At 44.6% G+C, this 25,380-nt stretch overlaps 1 protein-coding gene across 4 annotated transcripts; it reads left to right on the top strand.

Moving 5' to 3' along the window:
- The first annotated feature begins 777 nt into the window (after nt 1–777).
- On the top strand, nt 778–15,296 carry usp21.S (ubiquitin specific peptidase 21 S homeolog). Of its 4 annotated transcripts, XM_018233548.2 has the most exons (14): nt 778–918; nt 1,525–1,604; nt 2,490–3,258; nt 5,891–5,950; nt 6,349–6,472; nt 8,025–8,136; nt 8,558–8,695; nt 9,167–9,231; nt 9,811–9,914; nt 10,151–10,237; nt 10,344–10,422; nt 12,465–12,572; nt 14,251–14,365; nt 14,531–15,296. In XM_018233548.2, exons 2-14 carry the CDS (start codon nt 1,600–1,602, stop codon nt 14,616–14,618), a joined length of 1,854 nt encoding a protein of 617 aa, XP_018089037.1. In that variant the 5' UTR covers nt 778–918; nt 1,525–1,599; the 3' UTR covers nt 14,619–15,296. The 4 variants fall into 4 exon arrangements, with proteins under 4 accessions (XP_018089037.1, XP_018089039.1, XP_018089040.1 ...); XM_018233550.2 differs by lacking the exon at nt 10,151–10,237; XM_018233549.2 differs by lacking the exon at nt 1,525–1,604 and having other exon boundaries at nt 795–918.
- The last annotated feature ends 10,084 nt before the right edge of the window (nt 15,297–25,380 follow it).

Below are 25,380 nucleotides of genomic sequence, written 5' to 3'. Positions count from 1 at the left end.
ATTTGTATGTTTCGAATTTGGACGCATCCGAACTAATATGGTTTATTCACCCGGAAAAAAAACGTTGATTTTTTTTTTTTTTTTAAATAAATTTCAGTTGGTTGAATTTCTAAGTTTTTTTGATTTTGAAATTCGACCCTTGATAAATCTGCCCCTAAAAGTGTCGCCTTACAGAGCATTTGTTTTTTTAGATGGGGTCAGTGACCCCCATTTAAAAGCTGGAAAGAGTCAGACGAAGAAGGCAAATAATACAAAAAAAAGACCACTATAAAAATAATAAAGACCAATTGAAAAGTTGCTTTGAATTGGCCATTGAATAACATACTAAAAGTTAACTTAAAGGTGACCCATCCCATTTGAAAGGGAAGAGATAAGTATTGGGCTTGGCTGGGTCTATGTTTTGTGTATGAGATCAGTAGTCCTTTATCTGGGTTCTTTTTAGTTTGGTTCAGCCCAATCCCCTGTGCAGCGTCCCATAAAGAGTAGGAATGTCTCCCCTGCAGGGTAGACCTGAATGGAACAGTCTGCTTATGCCCTATCGCTACCCACAGTGCCTGCTATAGGGTAAGAGTAGCAATGGGCGGTGCTATAGATGTCTCCCAGCGGGATCCAACTGCCTGATTGTCTGTTGCTTGTCATATTGCGCAACCGCCAGGTAATTAAACTGTATTAAACAGGCAAAGTGCCCCAATTAAAGATGGCGGCTGGATAGCGGTGATGTCACCATGGGAGCGTCTTCTGCGCAGGTCTAGTGTACATTCGCTCTCCACGGCAACGCGTGTAAATAGTGGGCGTGCCAGGCTGCGTGAGACGCATGCGCACGAGAGGAAAGCGCAGGCAAGATGGCGTCGGATGCTGCGGTTGCTATGAAGCCAGGGAGGGGTAGGCCGTGAGATACAGGCAGGGAAGAGCGCGCAGGTAATGTGCACTTATGTTCTGTGGGTTAGTGGCTGCTGCTTATGGGACCTGTGGGTGCGGCTATTGGCTGCTGGGCCCGAAGTCTGTCAGTCACAGTCTCCACCTCGGCCACAGCCTTGTCACTAGGTCACATTCTACCTGTATCTCCTGCACCCACCCCTCCCCCACACTCTGCAACTCATCCCCCCCACACTGGCCTTATTATATCTATTACTGACCCCCAATACACACTGGGACATTATATCTATTACTGACCCCCCCACACACACACACTGGGTACAACATGTGGGGGGGGGTTACACGTGTGGGGTGTAAAGCTGATGTGCCCTGATGCACCCCTTGTTTAATATCTGCCCCCTCCCTCGGCTGAGTTTAGTAGTTCAGCGGCAGCAGGTGAATGGCAGGTTGTTGCTCGGGGTACAGAGGGGCTGTTCATGTCAGATTTGGATTCAGTAAACACAAATATTTGGCTGTAGCCAAGTGCTGCGCTGATATTCCCCACAGGGATATGAAGGATTAATCCAACAGACAAATAACAAAAAGGTGTCGTGTCCCTGTAGGCCGGGGCTGTTACTAATTGTGTGTATTTACCTGCCCCTCACTCAGCAACTGCCTCTCCTCCCTCCCACAATGAACTGAGCTGAGGTCAGTCGGGGACACACAGGCGCCTGCACCAGGACAATGAGGTACTGCAAGTCTTACTCCTATGCACTTGGTCTTTGTTTATTCTTATTACTTGCTTTTTATTCCTCCCTGCGCCAACTAGATATTCAAAATGCTGTTAATATATGGGATATAAACCCAAAAGTACAATTTTCCCTTATGAATGAAAATATTTTATCTTCCTGTCAGAGCTATAGGTACAGTGGGTAGTACAGTGGTGCAGGTGGGATACACAGTCCCAGTACAGTAGGTACAGTAGGTATGTGGGTAGGTAGTTTGTGTACAGGTGGGAGAGGGGAGGGATACACAGTCCCAGTACAGTAGGTACAGTAGGTATGTGGGTAGGTAGTTTGTGTGCAGGTGGGAGAGGGGAGGGACACACAGTCCCAGTACAGTAGGTACAGTAGGTATGTGGGTAGGTAGTTTGTGTGCAGGTGGGAGAGGGATACACAGTCCCAGTACAGTAGGTACAGTAGGTATGTGGGTAGGTAGTTTGTGTACAGGTGGGAGAGGGGAGGGATACACAGTCCCAGTACAGTAGGTATGTGGGTAGGTAGTTTGTGTGCAGGTGGGAGAGGGGAGGGATACACAGTCCCAGTACAGTAGGTACAGTAGGTATGTGGGTAGGTAGTTTGTGTACAGGTGGGAGAGGGGTGGGATACACAGTCCCAGTACAGTAGGTACAGTAGGTATGTGGGTAGGTAGTTTGTGTGCAGGTGGGAGAGGGGAGGGATACACAGTCCCGGTACAGTGGGTTCCCTAATTTGGGTATTTCTGGGTTACTGGTTTCTGTAAAATAGATCTTATATTTTTCAATTTATATTTTTTCCAGTTCTTCTGCGAGAGTATTATGGGAATTTCCTTGTACTTATATTTGCCTGAACTTTGCATATAATCTTTTCTCCCAGGATCCCCCTCAATATAAGAGCTACGATGCCTCAGGTATGTGAGTCCAGACTAGTCCGGGGCAGAGACATCTCGTCGGTCAGCTCACAGTCAAAGGGCACCGGCAAAGCTTTAAGTTCCCATCGTACGGTGAACACGGAACGACTGAGCTCCGCCTACAGCAATGGAGTTTCATCGGCACCCAAGCTGCGCCCGTTGCCCCCGAGACCCACAGTTGAAGAAAAGGGGAAGGTGGATCGGGGTGGCAGTTCCCAGTGGGCAGAGTCTTCCCGCTCTTCCTCCAGTAAGCGAGGACCCCTGAAGGGCGACCACATGCTCAGAGTAATAAACTCTGCCCAATGCACCAAAGCAACGGGCCAATCAGAAGAGAGCAGAACGGGCAGTTTGTCTCGGTCCAAGTCTGTGAGTCATGGGGACCTGAGTGCCAGTCGGGAGAAAACAGAGGAGGTGATTAAACACTTGGCGCGGGTGCAATTGAGGGAACGCAGTGCTTCTTCTACCAGGCGCCCATTGCTAGACACATCCCTGCTCAAGAGAAGCAGCTCACTCAAGCGACTCCATGTTCTGCCTGTTGTGGAGTCGCAACAGAAACTTGATTCCTCTTCTTCTTCTTCTTCCCGGCTTGGAGGTTGTACCAAGGCATGTGCCCTGCAGCAGCATGAGGAGAATGGGCACTACCAGCTGGGGAGGTCCTGTAATACTTCAGCCAATGAAAGTCCCCTGTGTAATGGTATCAAGGCTCAAGATCGGCCCCTGTCTGTCACGTCTCCTGTAAGTACCAGTCATTTATCTGCTCATTTACAGCACTGCTGCCTAGAGGGGACAGTGAGTTACATGAGAGGTTCACCTTCCAAACACTTTTTTTCAGTTGTTTTCAAATTGTTCTCCAGAAACAAAGACTTTTTTTCAATTGCTTTACCAAAATTTAACCATAAGCTTCCTCATACTGAAATAAGAAACTTTCTAAATACAATCAATTAAAAATTCTGTATTGTTTCTGAAATAATCAAGTTTATATTCACTATTCCTCTCTCAGCATCTGTATTAGAGCTCACTCAAATAACGGATTCCAGTACAAACAAAATTTAACAAAATCCTGCATGTAGAGAGACATGATGTCTGGTGAGTTTAATAGAGTGACCTCTAATACATCTTCTAGGCAAAAGGAGCCCCCCTATAAGATATATTGGATCTAACTGTCAGTGAATATCTGACACCCAACTGACCTGATAGGGAACTGAAGCCTGTCTGTGCTTGTGTGACTGCAGGGCTGTGATTGGCTGTCCCCCTCCTACTGTGCTTCTGGCAGGGACTGTTAGGACACGCCCACCCCTCATTTGAAACCCAGACAGGGACCAGAGAACATCTATAGGGAGCTCCAATAAAGGGGCTATTTTTAAAGATAATATTAATTTTTAGCACCATGTAAAAGCAACACCATATATTACTTAAAATTGCCTATAAAATTAGGGTTCTTTCATTTATCTTAAATGTCTCCTTTAATGAAACGCAGGGATTCTGCTCAGCAGGGACAAAGATAAGAATCAACTAAACCGATTTAGAACAGTTAAAGTCAGCGTCCCCCCGCCCTCCCAGAGCTGCTTTAGAAGGTGAAAAATGAAACTTCATTATTATAAGAAAATAGAAAGTAATTGGCGAAAAAAGTCTTTATTTCTGATTTAATTATCTGAAACCAACTGAACAGAAAAAAAGTGTTTGAAGGTGAACATACAAGATTTCCTATATGTGTGTTTGCTCTACGGCCTATGGGTCATGCTTAATAACATTGGAGATAAATATCTGGAGATGTTGCCCGTAGCAACCAATCCGATCTTTGCTTGTTTTCTAACTTCTAGATGGTTGTTTTAAATCTAATTGCTGATTGGTTGCCATGAGCAACATCTCCAGAAATCTCTCCAGAGAACACACACACGCCCTCATTCTCTATACACCCTGAAGGTTGGAGTGGATTAGGGCCCAGAATTCCCTGTTTGTGTGTATGTGACCCAGAATCCTTTGCTCTCTCCCCTACACTGATCTCCTTGGAGAAAGGCAGTGCAGCTAATTAATCCCTGGGGATGATCTCTGTGAGCCACCTAGAATAGTCCCACGTAGAGTGTAAGTAGGTGAGGAGGCAGCCCAATGTTTTAGGAGGAGATTGCCTTAATCCCGCTCACTGCTCCGAGGAATCCAGAGAAGTGAAGAAGGGGTGCCATGCCTGGGTTACAGGGGGCCCAACTGCCCGAGAAATTGCAGCGCACCCTGATCGATCAGAAAGAAGTGCAGGGCAAGGGGGCAGATATCTCTGAGTCTGTGGTGCACACGGCTATGATGGGGCTACTGCTCATGGCTAGCGAGGTAACGGGGGGGGGGGCTGATGGATGTACCCCTTACACTGACAACTATTCATGTGCCTGACCTGCAGAGCTTACAGTCCAACTTAGTGCTTGCTACTAGAAATGTAAAGTGGATTCTCACCTTATAATTATTACTAGGGAATGGAAATCTGCAGCAGGTTGTTTATGCTCCAGGGGGTTGGGTTACTGGGAGTTGTAGCAGCAGGGACATTAGACTGTGGCCCTTTATTATTGTATTACAGGTATGTGATCCGTTACCCACAAAGCTCCGAAATTACCGGATCACCCATAGACTCCATAATAATGACATAATCCAAATGTTGCAAAATGATTTCCTTTTTCCGTGTAATAATAAAACAGCAGTTTGTACTTGATCCCAACTAAGATATAATTAATCCTTATTGGAAGCAAAACCAGCCTATTGGCTTTATTTCATGTTTACATGATTTTCTAGTAGACTTAAGGTATGAAGATCCAAATTACGGAAAGATCCGTTATCTGGAAAACCCCAGGTTGCGAGCATTCTGGATAACATGTCCCATACCTGTGTTATTGTATTATATACTACACTCCCATGAATGTGGTTACTGGCTCATGATGCACCTTCAGCTTTACATCAGCTGCCATTGTGTCCTCAACCTTCATATTATCTCGCTCAGCCCTGTCAGCACAGGCTGTTTCTTTACAGTAGGGGTAAGTGATGGTTGCCGGGGTATGTGGGTAAGCGAAGGGTTGCCGGGGTATGTGGGTAAGTGATGATTGCCGGGGTATGTGGGTAAGTGATGGTACGACTTAGCTATGGGATGCAGAACTGAGCACCATCACTATGTGCGGCCAAGTACCTTCCTGCGGGAGAATGAGGAATGGGTATGAACACTGTCAGTGGCACATGTCAATCCCTATACAACATACTATACAGTATATATATATATATATATATATATATATCATATAGAGTGTGGCTTTGTGCTGCCTGAGCTCTCCGATAAAGGGGAAGATGCGTTTGCTTGGAATTCTAACCTATTCTTCTCTCTGTTTTACTGCAGCCTCCTCGCCTTCCTGCCCTCGGCTCGGGTCACGTTGGCCTCCGGAATTTAGGGAATACGGTAAGATTTCTTACCGTATGCATTCCTCCCCTGTGAGGTGTTGGCCAGACTTCTCACCCACGTATTTGATTTAATTAGGGGAAATGCTCCTCATTCTCCCTAGTGCCAGGTTGGGGGGTGCCTGTTGTAGGTGTTATGGGAGGACCCTGCTTTGAGATCTGGAGCTAAAGTTCTGACTTCAATGAACTTACAGCCCTATAGGGAGAAGGAGTGTTCAAAGCTGTAGCCATTGTATGTGATGTCTTTATGTGGCACCTATAGCAATAATGGATAGACTTGACCCATAGCGATAGTCATTTATAGGTACAGTTCCCTTTAACAAGTGCAGCTGTCCCAGTGCTGACAATACCATCCCCACACCATGTTTTCTAAATCTGTTTGTCTGTGGTTCCTCACAGTGTTTCATGAACGCCGTGCTGCAGTGTCTGAGCAGTACCAAGCCTCTACGTGACTACATTCTGCGTCTGGAATACCGACATGAACAGCCGGGCAGCTGCAAGGCCCAACAAGAGCTCACAGAAGGTACTGCAGCTTCATTTAGCCTTTACTCTGTTACTCATTGTGATTACATGTGCTCATTCATAGACAAACCGTTGTCTTGCATGCCTTACTTCCTGTTCTGCAGAGTAGCTCACAGGAAGTCTCTATGGTTAGCCATGCAATGGGATACTGCCCTCACATTTACTGCAGCACACATGGGACTAATATAATACAGGGATAGGAAGGGAACATAAGGAACGGATACTTTACAGAAAGGGGGATAGATATAGGGAACAGACTCCCAGCAGGGGTGGTGGGACTAATGCAGTAAAGGAATAGGAGGGAGAGTGAAAGGGGGGTAGATACAGGGAACAGACTCCCAGCAGGGGTGGTGGGACTAATACAGTAAAGGAATAGGAGGGAGAGTGAAAGGGGGGTAGATACAGGGAACAGACTCCCAGCAGAGGTGGTGGGACTAATACAGTAAAGGAATAGGAGGGAGAATGAAAGGGAACATAAGGAAGTGTTACTTTACAGAAAGGGGGATAGATACAGGGAACAGACTCCCAGCAGGGGTGGCGGGACTAATACAGTAAAGGAATAGGAGGGAGAGTGAAAGGGAACATAAGGAAGTGATACTTTACAGAAAGGGGGATAGATACAGGGAACAGACTCCCAGCAGGGGTGGTAGGACTAATACAGTAAAGGAATAGGAGGGAGAGTGAAAGGGGGGTAGATACAGGGAACAGACTCCCAGCAGGGGTGGTGGGACTAATACAGTAAAGGAATAGGAGGGAGAGTGAAAGGGGGGTAGATACAGGGAACAGACTCCCAGCAGAGGTGGTGGGACTAATACAGTAAAGGAATAGGAGGGAGAATGAAAGGGAACATAAGGAAGTGTTACTTTACAGAAAGGGGGATAGATACAGGGAACAGACTCCCAGCAGGGGTGGCGGGACTAATACAGTAAAGGAATAGGAGGGAGAGTGAAAGGGGGATAGATACAGGGAACAGTCTCCCAGCAGGGGTGGTGGGACTAATACAGTAAAGGAATAGGAGGGAGAGTGAAAGGGGGATAGATACAGGGAACAGACTCCCAGCAGGGGTGGTAGGACTAATACATTAAAGGAATAGGAGGGAGAGTGAAAGGGAACATAAGGAAGTGATACTTTACAGAATGGGGGATAGATACAGGGAACAGACTCCCAGCAGGGGTGGTGGGACTAATACAGTAAAGGAATAGGAGGGAGAGTGAAAGGGGGGTAGATACAGGGAACATACTCCCAGCAGGGTTGGTAGGACTAATACAGTAAAGGAATAGGAGGGAGAGTGAAAGGGGGATAGATACAGGGAACAGACTCCCAGCAGGGGTGGTAGGACTAATACAGTAAAGGAATAGGAGGGAGAGTGAAAGGGGAGTAGATACAGGGAACAGACTCCCAGCAGGGGTGGTGGGACTAATACAGTAAAGGAATTGGGGGTGCTGAAAGGAAATATAAGAAACTTTATTTGCTAAAACCACAGCTTGGAATGTTCCTAAGAAATCTCACAGTCTCTCTGCTGAGTGATCTCTGTATTACTGTGTCTGTTTCAGCCTTTGCTGATGTCATTGCCTCTTTATGGAGTCCGGATCCCCCAGATGCTGCAAACCCGGCACGGTTAAAGTCAGTCTTCCAGAAATATGTCCCGTCTTTCACCGGCTACAGGTTTGTCGCTGATTCTGGGTCGGGCTCTTATATAAGGGAGCAGCAGTCAGTGAGGGAGAGAGTTGTGCTTGTATAATCCCCCCTGTATAAACCTCTGATCACTTTCTTCTCCTAATCCCTTCAGATTAGCAAGAGGCCGCAGTGCTGGGTGTGTGGGAACAACTGCCACTCGGAAGCACTAAGCTGCTGCTATTTGTGGCTGACACTTTCCAATCTCATTTACTCCGCTTGAGTGTTTAGGAATTTTGCTGCAGCCGTTGAGCAGTGTCAGTGGATGGGGAACAATCATAGGGCTGTGGGTATCCCCATCATAGGGCTGTGCTACTAATAATAACATACAGCAGCTGGGTGATCCAGTAAAATGATTGCTGGGGGTAAAGCAATTCACCAGCATAATATCACGTGCTGTCTTGTCCCGCAGCCAACAAGATGCTCAGGAATTCCTTAAATTCTTTATGGATCGGATTCACGTGGAAATCAATCGGAAGGGCAGGAAAACTCCCAGCATTCTGTCTGATGCCAAGCGCCCCGCAGCACTGGAACATCAGGATTCTCTCAGGTATCCAGTGTTATGCCCCACCCATGTAACTCCTCATTTGCTGCTTGGCACCCATGTTTGCTTTGTGAGTGACCCTACATCCTTGATAAGAAATCTCAAAGCCGTGGTCCCCTTAAAACAGCAGTTATTTATCTGGCCACTAGATGGTGCTACAGCTACATTCTACTCCCTATCATTGATATCCTTTTTGTTATAAGAAACATGGATGTTACCCTAAATCGGACTCAAATCCCCCCATGTCCTGTTTGGGGCATCGCCAGAATTTGGGCACCTATGCACTGTGAGTCCCGCCCCCTAATGTAATCTGAAAAAGATGAAAACAGCCCAAAGACAGGCCAGTATAAAGGGAAAACGGAATATTAGTGAGTATTCCTTTAAAGGGAAGGGCAGGACCCTACTGACCCTGGTATCTGGGTGGGTTGGTTTCGTGGACAGGCATGTGCTCTATAACATGCCCCTCCTTTCCTGCAGTGATGATGAACGAGCCAATCAGATGTGGAAGCGTTACCTGGAGAGAGAAGATAGTAAAATAGTGGGTGAGTATTTGATGTCCTTGTCCTGTTGTGTAAATCCAATCTCCCCCAGTACTTACCCAGGTACAGAGCTCTGATTCTCTATACTTCCTGCTCCTGGGCTGTTCTCTTTCCCATTGTCAGACAGGAACCTCCCCCTGGGTAAGTGAATCCAATCTCCCCCAGTACTTACCCAGGTACAGAGCTCTGATTCTCTGTACTTCCTGCTCCTGGGCTGTTCTCTTTCCCATGGTCAGACAGGAACCTCCCCCTGGGTAAGTGAATCCAATCTCCCCCAGTACTTACCCAGGTACAGAGCTCTGATTCTCTGTACTTCCTGCTCCTGGGCTGTTCTCTTTCCCATGGTCAGACAGGAACCTCCCCCTGGGTAAGTGAATCCAATCTCCCCCAGTACTTACCCAGGTACAGAGCTCTGATTCTCTGTACTTCCTGCTCCTGGGCTGTTCTCTTTCCCATGGTCAGACGGGAACCTCATTCTACGTAGGTGAATGTAGTGTCCCTGCACAGGATTCTGGGGGGTATGCGTATGAAAGACTTTAAGCCCTGTGTGACCTGTTGTGGCCCAATTCTGCATTCCTACAGATCTGTTTGTTGGCCAGTTGAAGAGTTGCCTTAAGTGCCAGTCTTGTGGCTACCGCTCCCCCACATTTGAAGTCTTCTGTGATCTGTCTCTTCCTATCCCAAAGGTACCCACGTCTGCCATTACTTTCATTGCCTCCAGGGGGCAGCCATGAGTTGTGTGTCATCAGCAGGGGGCGGGGTTACAGCCAGTCACATGTCAGTGCTCATATAAAGCAGCTGACTCCTTGTTTATGTTATTACAGTAAATAAATAGGTGTCTTTCCTTTCCCTGCATGTTTGTGTCTATTGCTGTGCGGGAGCTGCCATATTGCTCAGCCATGTTTCTCCTCTCTCTGCACAGAAAGGGTTTGCGGGGGGCAGGGTGTCGCTGCTTGATTGCTTTAACCTGTATACAAAGGAGGAGGAGCTTAACTCTGAGAATGCCCCGGTAAGGAATTATCCTGACCTGTGGGGGTGTGGCCTGGCCTCTCACTGCAGTGAATGTAGCTGGTGGATGGGTGGGAGCTGCCATACTAATCCTTTCCTTCTTGTAGATCTGTGATCGCTGCCGGCAGAGGACGAGGAGCACTAAGAAGCTCACAATCCATCGCTTCCCCCGAATCCTTGTCCTGCGTATCCTTATTCCTTCATCAGAGCCTAATACCATCTACCCACAATGCAAAGCTTTATCGGGGGACTGTACAAGGTTTAAAGCATGGCTCCCCTAGTTGTGACCATGAGAACTACACACCACCGCTTTCATTTCACAGCAAGCTTTAGAAATGTAGTTTTTTTTCTGAAATACAACTCCCAGCATCCTCTTCTAGCCTCACATGCCCCCTATAATCTCCTCTGCTGCCCGGGCTGTGACTTACAACCGGAGTGAGCTGTTTGCAGCAGTGCAGTAAGCCACTGACTCTAAAAGGGGCTTTGGAGCTTCCGTCTGCCTGTGTGTGGCCAGATTAATGGCCAGGCAACCAATCACAAGCCATGTAGATACATATAGTTATACATATTACCCAGTATGCACCTCATTTGTTTCATATTGCTCTTTAAAGCCATTATCTCCCCATTCCTGTTGCTGGATTGCTCAGGTGCTTGTATGTATGCTGGAGAGTCATGGACAGCAGTGCAGCAAATATTTCACTAATGAGGGCTAATTGGCCAATGTCTGATAATGGCACCCACTGAATCACACTCACTGTACAATGGGTGCACTCCCTTTCACCCTGCAGGAATTCCTCATGCCCCGCCCCCTGCTAATTAAACATTACTCCGCATTCATTACAGTGATATTTATATTTCAGAGCTGACATAATTAAGTCTTCATATTGCCATCTGCATGTCTTAATCGCTTTATTAATGTACCCGGCTCGTTAATAGCAGCAAAACTAGCCAATCAGCATAACGACATGTCATTATGGGCATAATGAGGGGCGGGTCCTGCTCATTATTATAAACATTAATGCACATGATCCAGCAGCCGTGTGACATGTAAAGGGAAAGTATGATTCATATAAATGTCATTCCTCACAGCAACCAGCTTGATTCTCACAAAGGTCACTTGATGCTTCCCTGTACAACTGTTCCTGCTGAATTGTATAGAGGAATACTTATGCTGCCATAGTTTTATGGGATCTTTCTGTACAGACTATGAGCAAACTTAGGGACTGTTCCTGCTGAATTGTGCTTAGTACAGAGGAATACCTATGCTGCCATAGTTTTATGGGATCTCTCTGTACAGACTATGAGCAATCTTAGGGACTGTTCCTGCTGAATTGTGCTTAGTACAGGGGATACCTATACTGCCATAGTTTTATGGGATCTCTCTGTACAGACTATGAGCAAACTTAGGGACTGTTCCTGCTGAATTGTGCTTAGTACAGGGAATACCTATGCTGCCATAGTTTTATGGGATCTCTCTGTACAGACTATGAGCAAACTTAGGGGGCTGTTCCTGCTGAATTGTGCTTAGTACAGGGAATACCTATGTACCATAGTTTTATGGGATCTCTCTGTACAGACTATGAGCAAACTTAGGGACTGTTCCTGCTGAATTGTGCTTAGTACAGGGAATACCTATGCTGCCATAGTTTTATGGGATCTCTCTGTACAAACTTAGGGACTGTTCCTGCTGAATTGTGCTTAGTACAGGGAATACCTATGTACCATAGTTTTATGGGATCTCTCTGTACAGACTATGAGCAAACTTAGGGGGCTGTTCCTGCTGAATTGTGCTTAGTACAGGGAATACCTATGCTGCCATAGTTTTATGGGATCTCTCTGTACAGACTATGAGCAAACTTAGGGGACTGTTCCTGCTGAATTGTGCTTAGTACAGGGAATACCTATGCTGCCATAGTTTTATGGGATCTCTCTGTACAGACTATGAGCAAACTTAGGGGCTGTTCCTGCTGAATTGTGCTTAGTACAGGGGATACCTATGTACCATAGTTTTATGGGATCTCTCTGTACAGACTATGAGCAAACTTAGGGACTGTTCCTGCTGAATTGTTTTGGATTGTGTGACCTTATCAAATGTCTGTGTGAATGAGATGAGGGGGAGGGGTGGTACATATGAGGTGCATTCTGGGTTGGCAGGAGGAGAATCTGGCAGGATCCGTTGGTATCAGATAACACAGTCACACACAGTCCCTTAACTCTGTCATGTCCAGATCTTAACAGATTCTCCACCACCCGCTTCTCTATAAAGAAATGCTCCGTCTCAGTGGACTTCCCTCTGCACCGGCTCAACCTGAAGGAGTTTGCCAGTGAGAAGTCTGGTGAGTTTGGCTCCACCCCCTGCCAATATTGCTCCTCCCTCTGGGCATTAACAGAGGTCCCCTCTGGTGCTGCTAGTCTGAATGTAACAGCAACAGATCATACAATCTACTTATGTATTTTATTGATATAATGAGAGACCCTGTCCCAAGGAGCTTACACTCTAGTGATATAATGGGAGACCCTGTCCCAAGGAGCTTACACTCTAGTGATATAATGGGAGACCCTGTCCCAAGGAGCTTACGCTCTATTGGTATAATGGGAGACTCTGTCCCAAGGAGCTTACACTCTAGTGGTATAATTGGAGACCCTTTCCCAAGGAGCTTACACTCTAGTGATATAATGGGAGACACTGTCCCAAGGAGCTTACTCTCTAGTGGTATAATGGGAGACTCTGCCCCAAGGAGCTTACACTCTAGTGATATAATGGGAGACTCTGTCCCAAGGAGCTTACACTCTAGTGATATAATGGGAGACTCTGTCCTAAGGAGCTTATACTCTAGTGGTGTAATGGTAGACTCTGTCCCAAGGAGCTTATACTCTAGTGGTATAATGGGAGACTCTGTCCCAAGGAGCTTATACTCTAGTGGTATAATGGGAGACTCTGTCCCAAGGAGCTTACACTCTAGTGGTATAATGGGAGACTCTGCCCCAAGGAGCTTACACTCTAGTGATATAATGGGAGACTGTCCCAAGGAGCTTATACTCTAGTGGTATAATGGGAGACTCTGTCCCAAGCAGCTTATACTCTAGTGGTATAATGGGAGACTGTCCCAAGGAGCTTACACTCTAGTGGTATAATAGGAGACTCTGTCCAAAAGAGCTTATACTCTAGTGGTATAATGGGAGACTCTGTCCCAAGGAGCTTACACTCTAGTGGTATAATGGGAGACTCTGTCCCAAGGAGCTTACACTCTAGTGGTATAATGGGAGACTGTCCCAAGGAGCTTACACTCTAGTGGTATAATAGGAGACTCTGTCCAAAGGAGCTCACACTCTAGTTGCATAATGGGAGACCCAGCGTTGAGGGAAGTGTAGTGATGTTTGGGCAGTTGTTACAGTGCTAGTACTCTGATCAGACGACGAGTAACAATCCTGTACTTTACTACCTTCCTCTATTTAGTGTTCTCATTCCTTAAAGGCAAAGTGCCTGCAGCAGAGACAGCTGAGCAGTGTCCATAACAGAGAGACATGATGAGAGGTCATGTGATCATTTCCCATACTACCCACTGCCACTTCCTGTCTGCCCTCTGTGTGACTCACCAGCAAACTCTCCCTGACCCTGATTGGCTGCAGGGCTGTGCATACAGGATACTAAGTGGAGGGTGTGTATGCGCGTTATTAGCTGGAGTTGATACAGTGCTTCTCATTGGTGCTGGCGACCCAGGGTGATAACTAGATGCAATGAGCTCCCCACAGAATTCTAATCACCCCTGTATTGGGAGGGGGAGATGAGGAGGCTGCTCTCCTCCCCACTGCAGGGACATAGACTGAGCTAGTGAAGTGCAGGCCTGTGGCAAAGCTATCAGTACAAGGGCTTCATGGGTTAAATCTTACAGCACCTTTATAAGTCCACTGGGTCCAGACACAACGTACACTACTCATTGGTGCTTAAAGGGGAACTAACCCTCCCATAGTTCAGCTGCTGAATCTTCATTTATTGCACTGCTGTGCTTGCAGGGAACCCTGTGTATAACCTGTACGCATTGTGCAACCACTCGGGCAGCGTTCATTACGGCCACTACACCTCCTACTGCAAGACCCAGTCCAGCTGGTACTCCTACAACGACTCCCGGTGAGTTCCTATCGGGGGTTAATGTCCTTAATTACCTGCTACTCCTGTGACCTTATTCCCATTACACCTGAAATACCTGCCCTATATATATAACTCTCATCCTGCTGTGACAAACAGGAAGTGCTTTATGTAATGACGTACTTCCCCTTTAATCCCATCCTGCAGCGTGTCTCCCATCAGCGAGAGTCAGGTCCAGTCCAACGAAGGTTACGTTCTCTTCTACGAACTTGGCGACGCCTGCTGGAAACCCTAACCTATCAGGAGGAGGAGCTTAGCAATGGGGGCGGTGCTTCGGAAGGAAAGATCCGCCCCTTGTATCACTGCATCAGAACCAGGGACCATTGGACTGGAGTGGGTTGGGGGTTTAGAAGTGAAACTTAAGCAATAAACTCAGACTGCACCCTGATCATGTGACCAATCCAATGACCTATCCCTGCTTTTGTGATATCCCACAGTCATGTGATGTCTGTAACCCCCCCCCCTTTACCCTGCAGCCTATATTTATGTCTAAACAAGCCCTTCCCAATCAGGGAATGTTGGTGCACTACAACTCCCAGCATGCTTGGTTGTATATTTGAAAGAATGCTGGGAGTTGTAGTTCAGCCCAAGGTAAAGAACTAAGGTGTAGATATGGGCTGCTTACTGCCCTACAGGTGCCCATACTCTGTCCCCAGCACTCCACGTGCTGATCTCAGTCTCCTTTAGCTCTGCGGGGGCGTGTTAAATGTAAGTCCCTCCCCCGAGGAAACAACATTGCGTCTTATTTAAGTTTTTACCAAAATCGTTTGGATTTTACTTTTGTTTTGTAAGGTTTGTTTGTACATAAGGTGTTAACGCATCGACCTGTCACATTTGTAAATACCTGATAATGGAATTATATAAATATATATATATATATTAACTTTTAACAGTAAATTTACTACAAAAATGGTTTGCGTTCTATTTTTTTTTGGGGGGGGGTCTAAGGGTTCTTAAAGGGATAATTCACCACAACAAAACACATTGCTTTCAGGTTTTTTTTTTATTCTTTACTAGTTTTTTAAAATGTAACTTAGGGGGCTGTTCCTGCTGAATTGTGCTTAGTACAGGGAATACCTATGTACCATAGTTTTATGGGATCTCTCTGTACAGACTATGAGCAAACTTAGGGGACTGTTCCTGCTGAATTGTGCTTAGTACAGGGAATACCTATGCTGCCATAGTTTTATGGTATCTCTCTGTACAGACTATGAGCAAACTTAGGGGTCTGTTCCTGCTGAATTGTGCTTAGGGAATACCTATGCTGCCATAGTTTTATGGGATCTCTCTGTACAGACTATGAGCAAACTTAGGGACTGTTCCTGCTGAATTGTGCTTAGTACAGGGGATACCTATGCTGCCATAGTTTTATGGGATCTCTCTGTACAGACTATGAGCAAACTTAGGGACTGTTCCTGCTGAATTGTGCTTAGTACAGGGAATACCTATGCTGCCATAGTTTTATGGGATCTCTCTGTACAGACTATGAGCAAACTTAGGGGACTGTTCCTGCTGAATTGTGCTTAGTACAGGGAATACCTATGCTGCTGTCTATGCTGGAGCAGTAGAACAATAAATACACAGTGAGAGTTATGAGGAAGTTTATGTGCAGTAATAAAGTAGAATACGAGGCAGTTAAATATAATGAGTGAGTTTATTGGGAATGGCAGGGCTCCAGCATCTCACACTTCCTCCTGTGCCTGGAGAACATCAGTCTCTGGAAGGGAACTGGGCAATGATTGTAAGCTCTTAGGGACCCAACAATTAGTACATATACTGGTGCTGTGCAGACTGGGTGGGGGAGTGAAAAAATGTAGCACTGTGTCCTATGTGTTCTTATAAATCATCTGTGTCCCAAGGAGCTTACACTCTAGTAATGTATAGGGAGACCCTACCCAAAGGAGCTTACAATTTAATAGTGTATAGGGAGACCCTGTCCCAAGGAACTTACACTTTACTAGTGTATAGGGAGACCCCACCCAAAGGAGCTTACACTCTAGTAATGTATAGTGAAACCCTGTCCCATGGAGCTTACACACTATAGTAGTTGACAGGGAGTCCCAAGGAGCTTACACTTTAGTAATGTATAGGGAAATCCTGTCCCAATGAGCTTACACTTTAGTAGTGTTTAGAGAGACCCTCCCCAAAAGAGCTTACACTCTTGCAATGTATAGGGAAACCCTATCCCAAGGAGCTTACACTCTAGTAATGTATAGGGAAACCCTGACCCATGGAGCTTACACTGTAGTAATGTATAGGGAAGCCCTGTCCCAAGGAGCTTACACTCTAGTAATGTACACTCTAGTAATGTGTAAGGAGACCCTGCCCAAAGGATCTTACACTCTAGTAATGTATAGTGAAACCCTGTCCCATGGAGCTTACACACTTTAGTAGTGTATAGGGAGTCCCAAGGAGCTTACACTTTAGTAATGTATAGGGAAATCCTGTCCCAATGAGCTTACACTTTAGTAGTGTTTAAAGAGACCCTGCCCAAAGAGCTTACACTCTTGCAATGTATAGGGAAACCCTGTTCCAAGGAGCTTACACTCTAGTAATGTATAGGGATCCCCTATCCCAAGGAGCTTAGACTTTATTAGTGTTTAGAGAGACCATGCCCAAAGGAGCTTACACTTTAGTAGTGTATAGGGAGACCCTGCCCAAAGGAGCTTACACTCTTACTGTTGAGGGAGACCCTGTCCCAAAGAGCTTACACTCTTCTTATGTTGAGGGACACCCTGTTCCAAAGGAGCTTACACTCTAGTAGATTATCGGGAGACCCTTTCCCAAGGAGCTTACACTCTATGAAAGAAACAGATCAGTCTGACTGCTGAGGAGAGAAGCCACTGGGCCCTGTAGGAACAGACTGGGGGATGATGATTCTGTGTTTTAAATATTTTATAAGATTTTCACATTAAACAAATAAAATCGATATGACAGTAAATATTATACAGATGAAGAAAACATGTTACAGTCGAGACAATGGCATGTTATTATCAAACATGTTTATTATACAAGAAAACTAACAAGAACTAACGGAAATGAACTAAACTAGTGGATGTAAATGTCATAAAAGAAAGAAAGAAAAAGCTCATTCATCATGTGACATGTAGGAAGTGCTGAATGGAAAGTGAAAGTAATTGTCTGCCCCGCCTCTATAGAGGAGGGGCAGACAATATTTGATTGACAGCTGAGATGTTTAAATGAGTTTACAACAACTATGAATGTTTAATAAAAAATAGAAATTGGATTTCATGTTTAATTTGAAAAGGACTTTTATTATACAGATGTTTGTGTCTGGGTGACAGGTCCACTTTAAGGCTTCTTGTCAACGAAGCTGGTTCATATAAGAAATGGTGTCCGATGATGAGGGGGAATGAAATGAAGCTTTCCTAGAAGCACCTAGAAAAAAAGTTTCCTCTCTTGGGAGATAAAACTTGTCTTAGGAAATGAAGAAAGCTTATTATTATTTAGATGCAGTAAAGCAAAACACGGAAACAATTACATTTTTATCTTCAGTCTAGAAACCAAAAAACGAGTGACCTCCCTCCAAAATGGATTCATCTTTGGACAGGACCATAAATAATGGAAAAGTGACACATTCGTCTCACCACATTTAGGACAATTTGATATATTAAAACATTTTCCCATAGCCTAGAGCAGTGATCCCCAATGAGTAGCTCATGAGTAACATGTTGCTCCCCAACCCCTTGGATGTTGCTCCCAGTGGCCTCAAAGCAGGTGATTATTTTTGAATTCCAGGCTTGGAGGTAAGTTTTATTGTATAAAAACCAAGTATAGTGTCAAGTAGAGTCTCCTGTAGCTGCCAGTCCACATAGGGGCCATCAATAGCCAATCACAGCCCTTATTTTTCACCCCAGGAACTTGTTTCATGTTTGTGTTGCTCTCCAACTCTTTTTACATCTGAATGTGGCTCACGGATGAGAAAGGTTGGGGACCCCTGGCCTAGATGGATAAGCTTCAAGTGCTGTATCCTCCAACTCTCCGCTAAAATTCATTTATTATAATTATTAATAGATTTACACTTGAAACTGTAAAAACTCAGACCATTGAAGCTTTTGATAACGGGGGAGTCTGTACCATAAACCATAAGTAATAATATCTGATTCATGAAGCTTTTTTTTGAGTTTTGACCAAGACATTAAGGGGTAGATTTACTAAGCTTGAGTGAATAGTTTGACCATCAGATTGGTTAAATTCGATCGAATTCGATCTAATCAAATGATTCGAAGTAAAAATTGTTCGACCATTCGATAATAGAAGTACTGTCTCTTTAAAAAATCCTTTGCCAAATAAAAACGACCAAATTGAATGTTAGCCTATGGCTCTGAAATCAGGAAGGTTTAAACCTCCAAGTCTTTACTTATGAAGGGCAATTTTTGCTTTTTTACCGGTCCAAATAAATGTATTTAAAGCAGAGTCAAGTTTCTTAATATCATAGTGGGGAGATTGATTAATGGATATATTAGCTTGGGAAATAGCAAAGATTTAAAAAAAAGTGCTCGTCCCTCAATATCAAGGGGAGAATTGGCCCATGTTTCACACATGGAGGAAACTTTTTGACAGGCTGGTGAAATAGTTGAAGAATATAAATCATTTAGATCTGAAGGAATTATTAATCCTAAATATTTTATCTGATTCTTTGGGTATTTAAGTAGAGAATTAGAAAAAGAACCAGATATATTCATTACTTCAGATTTCTCAACATTGACTTTATAGCTAGAAAAAGACTGAAAGTCTTGGAATAAATCAAAAACAACCTTAAGCAAAGACTCGGGATTTTTTAAAATGAATAATAAATCATGAGCAAAGGCTAATACCTTAAAGGGATACTGTCATGGGAAAAAAATTTTTCCAAAATGAATCAGTTAATAGTGCTGCTCCAGCAGAATTCTGCACTGAAATCCATTTCTCAAAAGAGCAAACAGATTTTTTTTATATTCAATTTTGAAATCTGACATGGGGCTAGACATTTTGTCAATTTCCCAGCTGCCCCCAGTCATGTGACTTGTGCTCTGATAAACTTCAATCACTCTTTACTGCTGTACTGCAAGTTGGACTGATATCTCCCCCCTCCCTTTCCCCCCAGCAGCCAAACAACAGAACAATGGGAAGGTAACCAGATTGCAGCTCCCTAACACAAGATAACAGCTGCCTGGTAGATCTAAGAACAACACTCAATAGTAAAATCCAGGTCCCACTGAGACACATTCAGTTACATTGAGAAGGAAAAACAGCAGCCTGCCAGAAAGCATTTCTCTCCTAAAGTGCAGGCACAAGTCACATGACCAGGGGCAGCTGGGAAATTGACAATATGTCTAGCCCCATGTCAGATTTGAAAATTGAATATAAAAAAATCTGTTTGCTCTTTTGAGAAATGGATTTCAGTGCAGAATTCTGCTGGAGCAGCACTATTAACTGATGTGTTTTGAAATAAATATGTTTTCTGATTACAGGATCCCTTTCAAATGGCCATAGACTCAAAGATCCGCTCGTTTGGCGACATCGGGAGTGTAGAAGGCTGTCTGCTCTAGGAAGTGGAGGTCTCCATCTAGACCTCGATTTGGTCTGCTCTTGAGAAGATGTTGCATCGTTTGAAAGTCTACATTGTCGAGATATATCGTATCTCTTCCATCTTTGATCCTTTGGGGGAGAGACAAGTTTCGAGTTAGACTGAAGCAAGATTTCCACTGTTATTCTTTTCCAGAGGTGAAGTAAATGTTTGTGCCTCACCAGGATCACTGAAAACTCTAGTTCCAGAAGGCAGAAAAATCTTTAGTATAGCAGGAAACTTCAAGGAAAAATGAATATGTAGATCAGCCAGAGATTGGCAAGATTTGGAAAATTCCTTTAGTTTTTGGGACAAAAGCAACGAGGAGTCTTAAAATATCAAAATCTTATTCCCATCAACATCAGGGGGCACATTTATCAAGGGTCGAATTTCGAAGTGTAAAATACTTCAATATTCAACCATCAAATTGAAATACTTCGACTTCGAATATCAAAGTCGAAGGGGCAGATTTATCAAGGGTCAAATTTCGAGGGTAAAAAAACCCTCGAAATCGACCCTCGAAGTAAAATCCTTCTAATTCGAATATCGAATTCGAAGGATTTAGAGCAAAAGCTTCGAACAAACCATCGAATAAAAATCGTTCTATTGAACAATGAAATTGTTCGAATTGAACGATTCAAACTATTTTTAGCGATCAATCTAAGGATTTTTATTCCATCAAAAAAACTTAGAAAAGTGTTGGGGAAGGTCCCCATAGGCTAAAATTGGACTTCGGTAGCTTTAATCTGGTGAAGTATGAAGTCGAAGTTTTTTTTAAAGAGACAGTACTTCGACTATCGAATGGTCGAACGATTTTTACATCGAATCGTTCGAATCATTCGATTCGATCAAATTAGATCGAATTTGACCAATTCGATGGTCGAAGTAAATAAGATCTTTAAAAACTTTTTGTTGTTGCAAAAAATACTTCGAAATTCAAATACTTTTTTATTCGAACTATTCACTCGAGTTTAGTAAATCTGCCCCAAAGTATTTTTCACCGAATTTGGCCATCGAATGATCAAAGTAAAATCATTCAATCATACGATTAAATCGTTCGAATCAAACGATTTTAGCGTACGATCGAATGATTTTACTTCGATGGTCTAGAAGGTTCCCATAGGCTAACATAGCACTTTGGCAGGTTTAATTTGGCGAAGTATTGAAGTCGAAGTTTTTTTAAAGAGACAGTACTTCGATTATCAATGGTCGCATATTAGAACGATTTTTACTTCGAATCGAAGTCAAAGTGAATTCAAAGTCGTAGTATCCTATTCGATGGTCGCAGTATCCAAAAAATTAGTTAGAATTTTTTTACTTCGAAAATTCCCTCGAATTCACTTCGACCCTTGATAAATCTGCCCCCAAGTGTTTTAATATTTTTTGTAGGCTTGAAATAGTCTATTTTTGTCGGAATAATCCAGGTATTTGACAATTACAGCTCTGGTCTCATGGGCTGGAGATCTGCAGGGGGTCCAATCCTGCGAAGAATCTCTATTTTGAAGCTTTGACATTCTTAAGGGAGACCAAGTTTGAGGGGAATTGTTTTAGAAATCAAAGGGGCAGATTTATCAATGGTCGAAGTGAATTTGAAGGAATTTTCGAAGTAAAAAAATTTTAAGTAATTTTTTGGATACTTCGACCATCGAATAGGATACTTCGACTTCGAATTCCATTTGAAGTAAAATAGTTAGAATATTCGATCATTCGATAATCGTACTGTCTCTTTAAAAAAACTTTTACTTCAATACTTCACCAAATTAAACCTGCCGAAGTGCTATGTTAGCCTATGGGGACCTTCTAGGGCAGTTTTCTAAGTTTTTTGAAGTCGAAGAAAAATCGTTCGATCGATCGCTGAAATCCTTCGAATCGTTCTTTACTTCGACCGCAAATGACCAAATTCAACGAAAAAAACATTGACTTCGATATTCAAAGTTGAAGTAATTCAATTCGACGGTCGAATTTTGAAGTATTTTCAACTTCGAAATTCGACCCTTGATAAATCTGCCCCAAAGTGTTTAATGAGTCATTTTGGAAAGATTCGGGAACGTTTAGGAATCCGAGATTGTTCCTCCTGGATCTATTTCCCAAATCATCCAGTTTCAACTCAAGTTCTTGAGTTTGTTTCTAGGGATGCACCGAATTCGGGATTCGGTTCGGGATTCGGCCTTTTTGAGCAGGATTCGGATTCGGCCGAATCCTTGTGTCTGGCCAAACCGAATCCGAATCCTAATTTGCATATGTAAATTAGGGGCGGGTAAGGAAAATCACATGGCTTTTTGTCACAAAAGAATATTATTTTTCACTTTTTCCATTCTTGGCCCTAGTTTACATATGCAAATTAGGATTAGGTTCGGTATGCGGTTCGGTATTTGGCCAAATCTTTCACCAAGGATTCGGCCGAATCCCAAATAGTGGATTCGGTGCATCCCTATTTGTTTCTCTAAAGAGTCCAACCCGGATGAAGAATCAATCATATCGTCTTGGATTTGAGAAACCACATCCTCGATCTCCCCAAATCGTTTATCGTGTGCTGAGAGTTTCTCTGAGATGTTAAGGTGGCCATAGACGCAAAGATCCGCTCGTTTGGCAACATCGCCAAACGAGCGGATCTTTGCCCATTAACGAGCATGGCTATATCGGGGGTAATCTGATTGTTCGGCCGATGTGCCGTGGGTCCCGGCGGGATCAGTTGGGTCAAAATCAAACCTGACCGACCGACTAAACGACCGATCTCCGCCGGATGAAAGATGTCGGCACACGCCACACACGCAGCGCCGGATTTCAATGAGGGGCGCCCCTAGGCCGCGCGGTCCGACCAGGCGGCTGCGCGGTCCTAGCGCCCACCTCACCTCCCCTTCCCATTGCGCCGGCGAAAAAAGCGCCGGTCGCAGCTGCTGTAATTGAATGGGGACGCACACGTCCCCATAATGCGGCTGGGCGGCATGCCGCCCCTATTTTTTAGGCCCAGGCCTATGCAGCCTTGCCGCATATCCGGGCCTGCACACACGATCCGAAAATGGTATAAATCCTCGATTCGTACGATAGGATCCGTGTGTCTATGGCCACCTTAAATCATTTAATCTGGAGTTTGTCGTTGGCTCAATGTCTGGATTAATGAGTTTGGCTCGTTGAGCCGCAATCAGAGATTAGATCCGGTCAGATAAGGAGGATCTGAGTGAAGCAGATTAGTGAGAAGTTTTATTAGTGTCCAAATCCTGTTGTTTTCCCATTTTGCCGTTAGCCTTTTCGTATGTTTTGCCATTAGTAGGGATGGGCGATTTTTTTCGCCATGTTTCGCCGAAAAAATTACGCCCATAGACTTCTTTGGCGAAAAATAAAAGGTGCGCGTCAAAACAATTTCGAAGCGCGACAAATTTTTTGTGACGGCCATAGACTTTAATGGGCATCTGCGACATTTCACCGGCGGCGGATTTTTGGTTAAACGGGTCAAATTCGCCGATTCCCTAGCCATTAGCTTTAGAGGACATTGTAGATGAGGGAGAAAATGTTTCCATATACAAGAAGTATTAAACAACAATCCCAATACTTGTATTTAATAATGTGAGTATTTAGTTTCTCTTTAATGTAATTTTTCTTTTTTTTATTATTCAATTTTTTTCTTTTTTTTTATAAATTTTCCTTTTTTCTTTGTTTATTTATTGTTTTTTCCTCCTTGCTTCTCGAACTCAGTTTCCGTCTCACCAAACAGCAGCTTTTCAACTCTCACTACAAACATTTTTCATCACCAGTTGCGACACAAACTGTGACCAAAGTGAGTCGGTGAAAGGAAACCGATATTATGGCGATTCTAGACCCCAACCTCCATTCCTGCCGGCGCCAAACCGCGAGTCCTCGGGATGACGATTCTATTTGTGGTCACGGCTCTGCGTGAAACTGGCGCCACAGGGAAATTCCCCCACGGGATGATTTGGGCAGTTCCTCGGGGGCGGGTTGTGTGGAAATCTCTTCTGTTTATTCTGACTGCATTTGTTCGGCTGGGGAGGAACTATAGAGGCGGCAGACCCTGTGGCTGCTGGGGGAGGCTGTGGGGGAGACGATGCCCAGTCGCCCCTGAATAGATTGGAAGGAACATTATGTTTCCTTGGGGGTGGGATTATTGGCCCCTGTGTGGGGCCACAATGACAAGGCACCTGCCTAGGAAGGTCATTGAATAAAGTAACATGTAGATATCAAGCACCTATAGGGAGACAAGCAATGGGTTAACTATAGTCCCGGCCCTTGCAAGTGTCAGCAGTGGGGTTATATAATAGTATCAATGTAGGGAGTAAATAAAATAACTCTCCTCTGCGCAAGGAGTAGTAACCTACGATCCTGGGGCTCATCATCAATGGATCATATAATTATTAATCATTATCCGCATAGTATCACTATAATAACCATTAGTCAACTACAGCTCCCAGCATTCCCTCTAGTGGTCGCTTATGTGTAACTGTCAGTTATTCCCATCAGCAGCCACTGGCTGACAGCTAAGGACCTGCTCGTCCCTTTCAACTTGCCCCCCCACTGGCCACCACTGGTATTGCACCTACTTGCCTCCCCCAGCACTTCATTCCAGTGTGAACCATACACACCTTCAGCACCCACCTGTACACCCAGCTGTACACCCCCATCTGTACACCCATCTGTACACCCACCTCTGTACACCCCCATCTGTACACCCACCTCTGTACACCCATCTGTACACCCACCTGTACCCCCATCTGTACCCCCATCTGTACACCCACCTGTACACCCACCTGTACACCCACCTGTACACCCACCTGTACACCCACCTGTACCCCCACCTGTACACCCATCTGTACACCCACCTGTACACCCCATCTGTACACCCACCTCTGTACACCCATCTGTACACCCATCTGTACACCCATCTGTACCCCCATCTGTACGCCCACCTCTGTACACCCATCTGTACACCCATCTGTACACCCACCTGTACCCCCACCTGTACACCCATCTGTACACCCATCTGTACCCCCATCTGTATGCCCACCTCTGTACACCCACCTGTACACCCACCTCTGTACACCCAGCTCAGACAATACATTACTAGAGCAGACGTTGCTTCTCCAGGTGTTGTAGCAACTCCCTGTACCCTCAACATAACACAGGGTTACTTGCTGGGAGTTGTAGTTTAACAGCATGTGACACTAATATGGAGTCTGGTCCCTACACCCCAATAAAACAGCCCCCCATTATAACCCATCACTTGTACACTCACTACAGGCTCCCCCCTCCTTCAATAATCCTGATTGTATGTCAGCTGGGGGTTCCCAGAGCAGGAAGAGGACACAAAAGCTAAAGCAGCTCCCCCGCCCTTCATGTAACTCCCCTCCAGCCTCTTCTATTGAAAGCTGATGAACAACTGGCCTACTGAGTGTAGCAAATGTCACGTCTCCATTAA

The sequence above is a fragment of the Xenopus laevis genome, chromosome 8S (genome assembly GCF_017654675.1).
Source record: "Xenopus laevis strain J_2021 chromosome 8S, Xenopus_laevis_v10.1, whole genome shotgun sequence".
Classification (NCBI taxonomy): Eukaryota; Metazoa; Chordata; class Amphibia; order Anura; family Pipidae; genus Xenopus; species Xenopus laevis.
This window is presented reverse-complemented; position numbering and strand designations above follow the sequence as displayed.

What these genes read in the sequence shown, in the direction of transcription:
- usp21.S (XM_018233548.2), top strand. An exon ending in GAACATCAGGATTCTCTCAG is followed by an intron (nt 8,696 to 9,166) that starts GTATCCAGTGTT and finishes CCTTTCCTGCAG; the next exon opens with TGATGATGAACGAGCCAATC. An exon ending in AGAAGATAGTAAAATAGTGG is followed by an intron (nt 9,232 to 9,810) that starts GTGAGTATTTGA and finishes GCATTCCTACAG; the next exon opens with ATCTGTTTGTTGGCCAGTTG.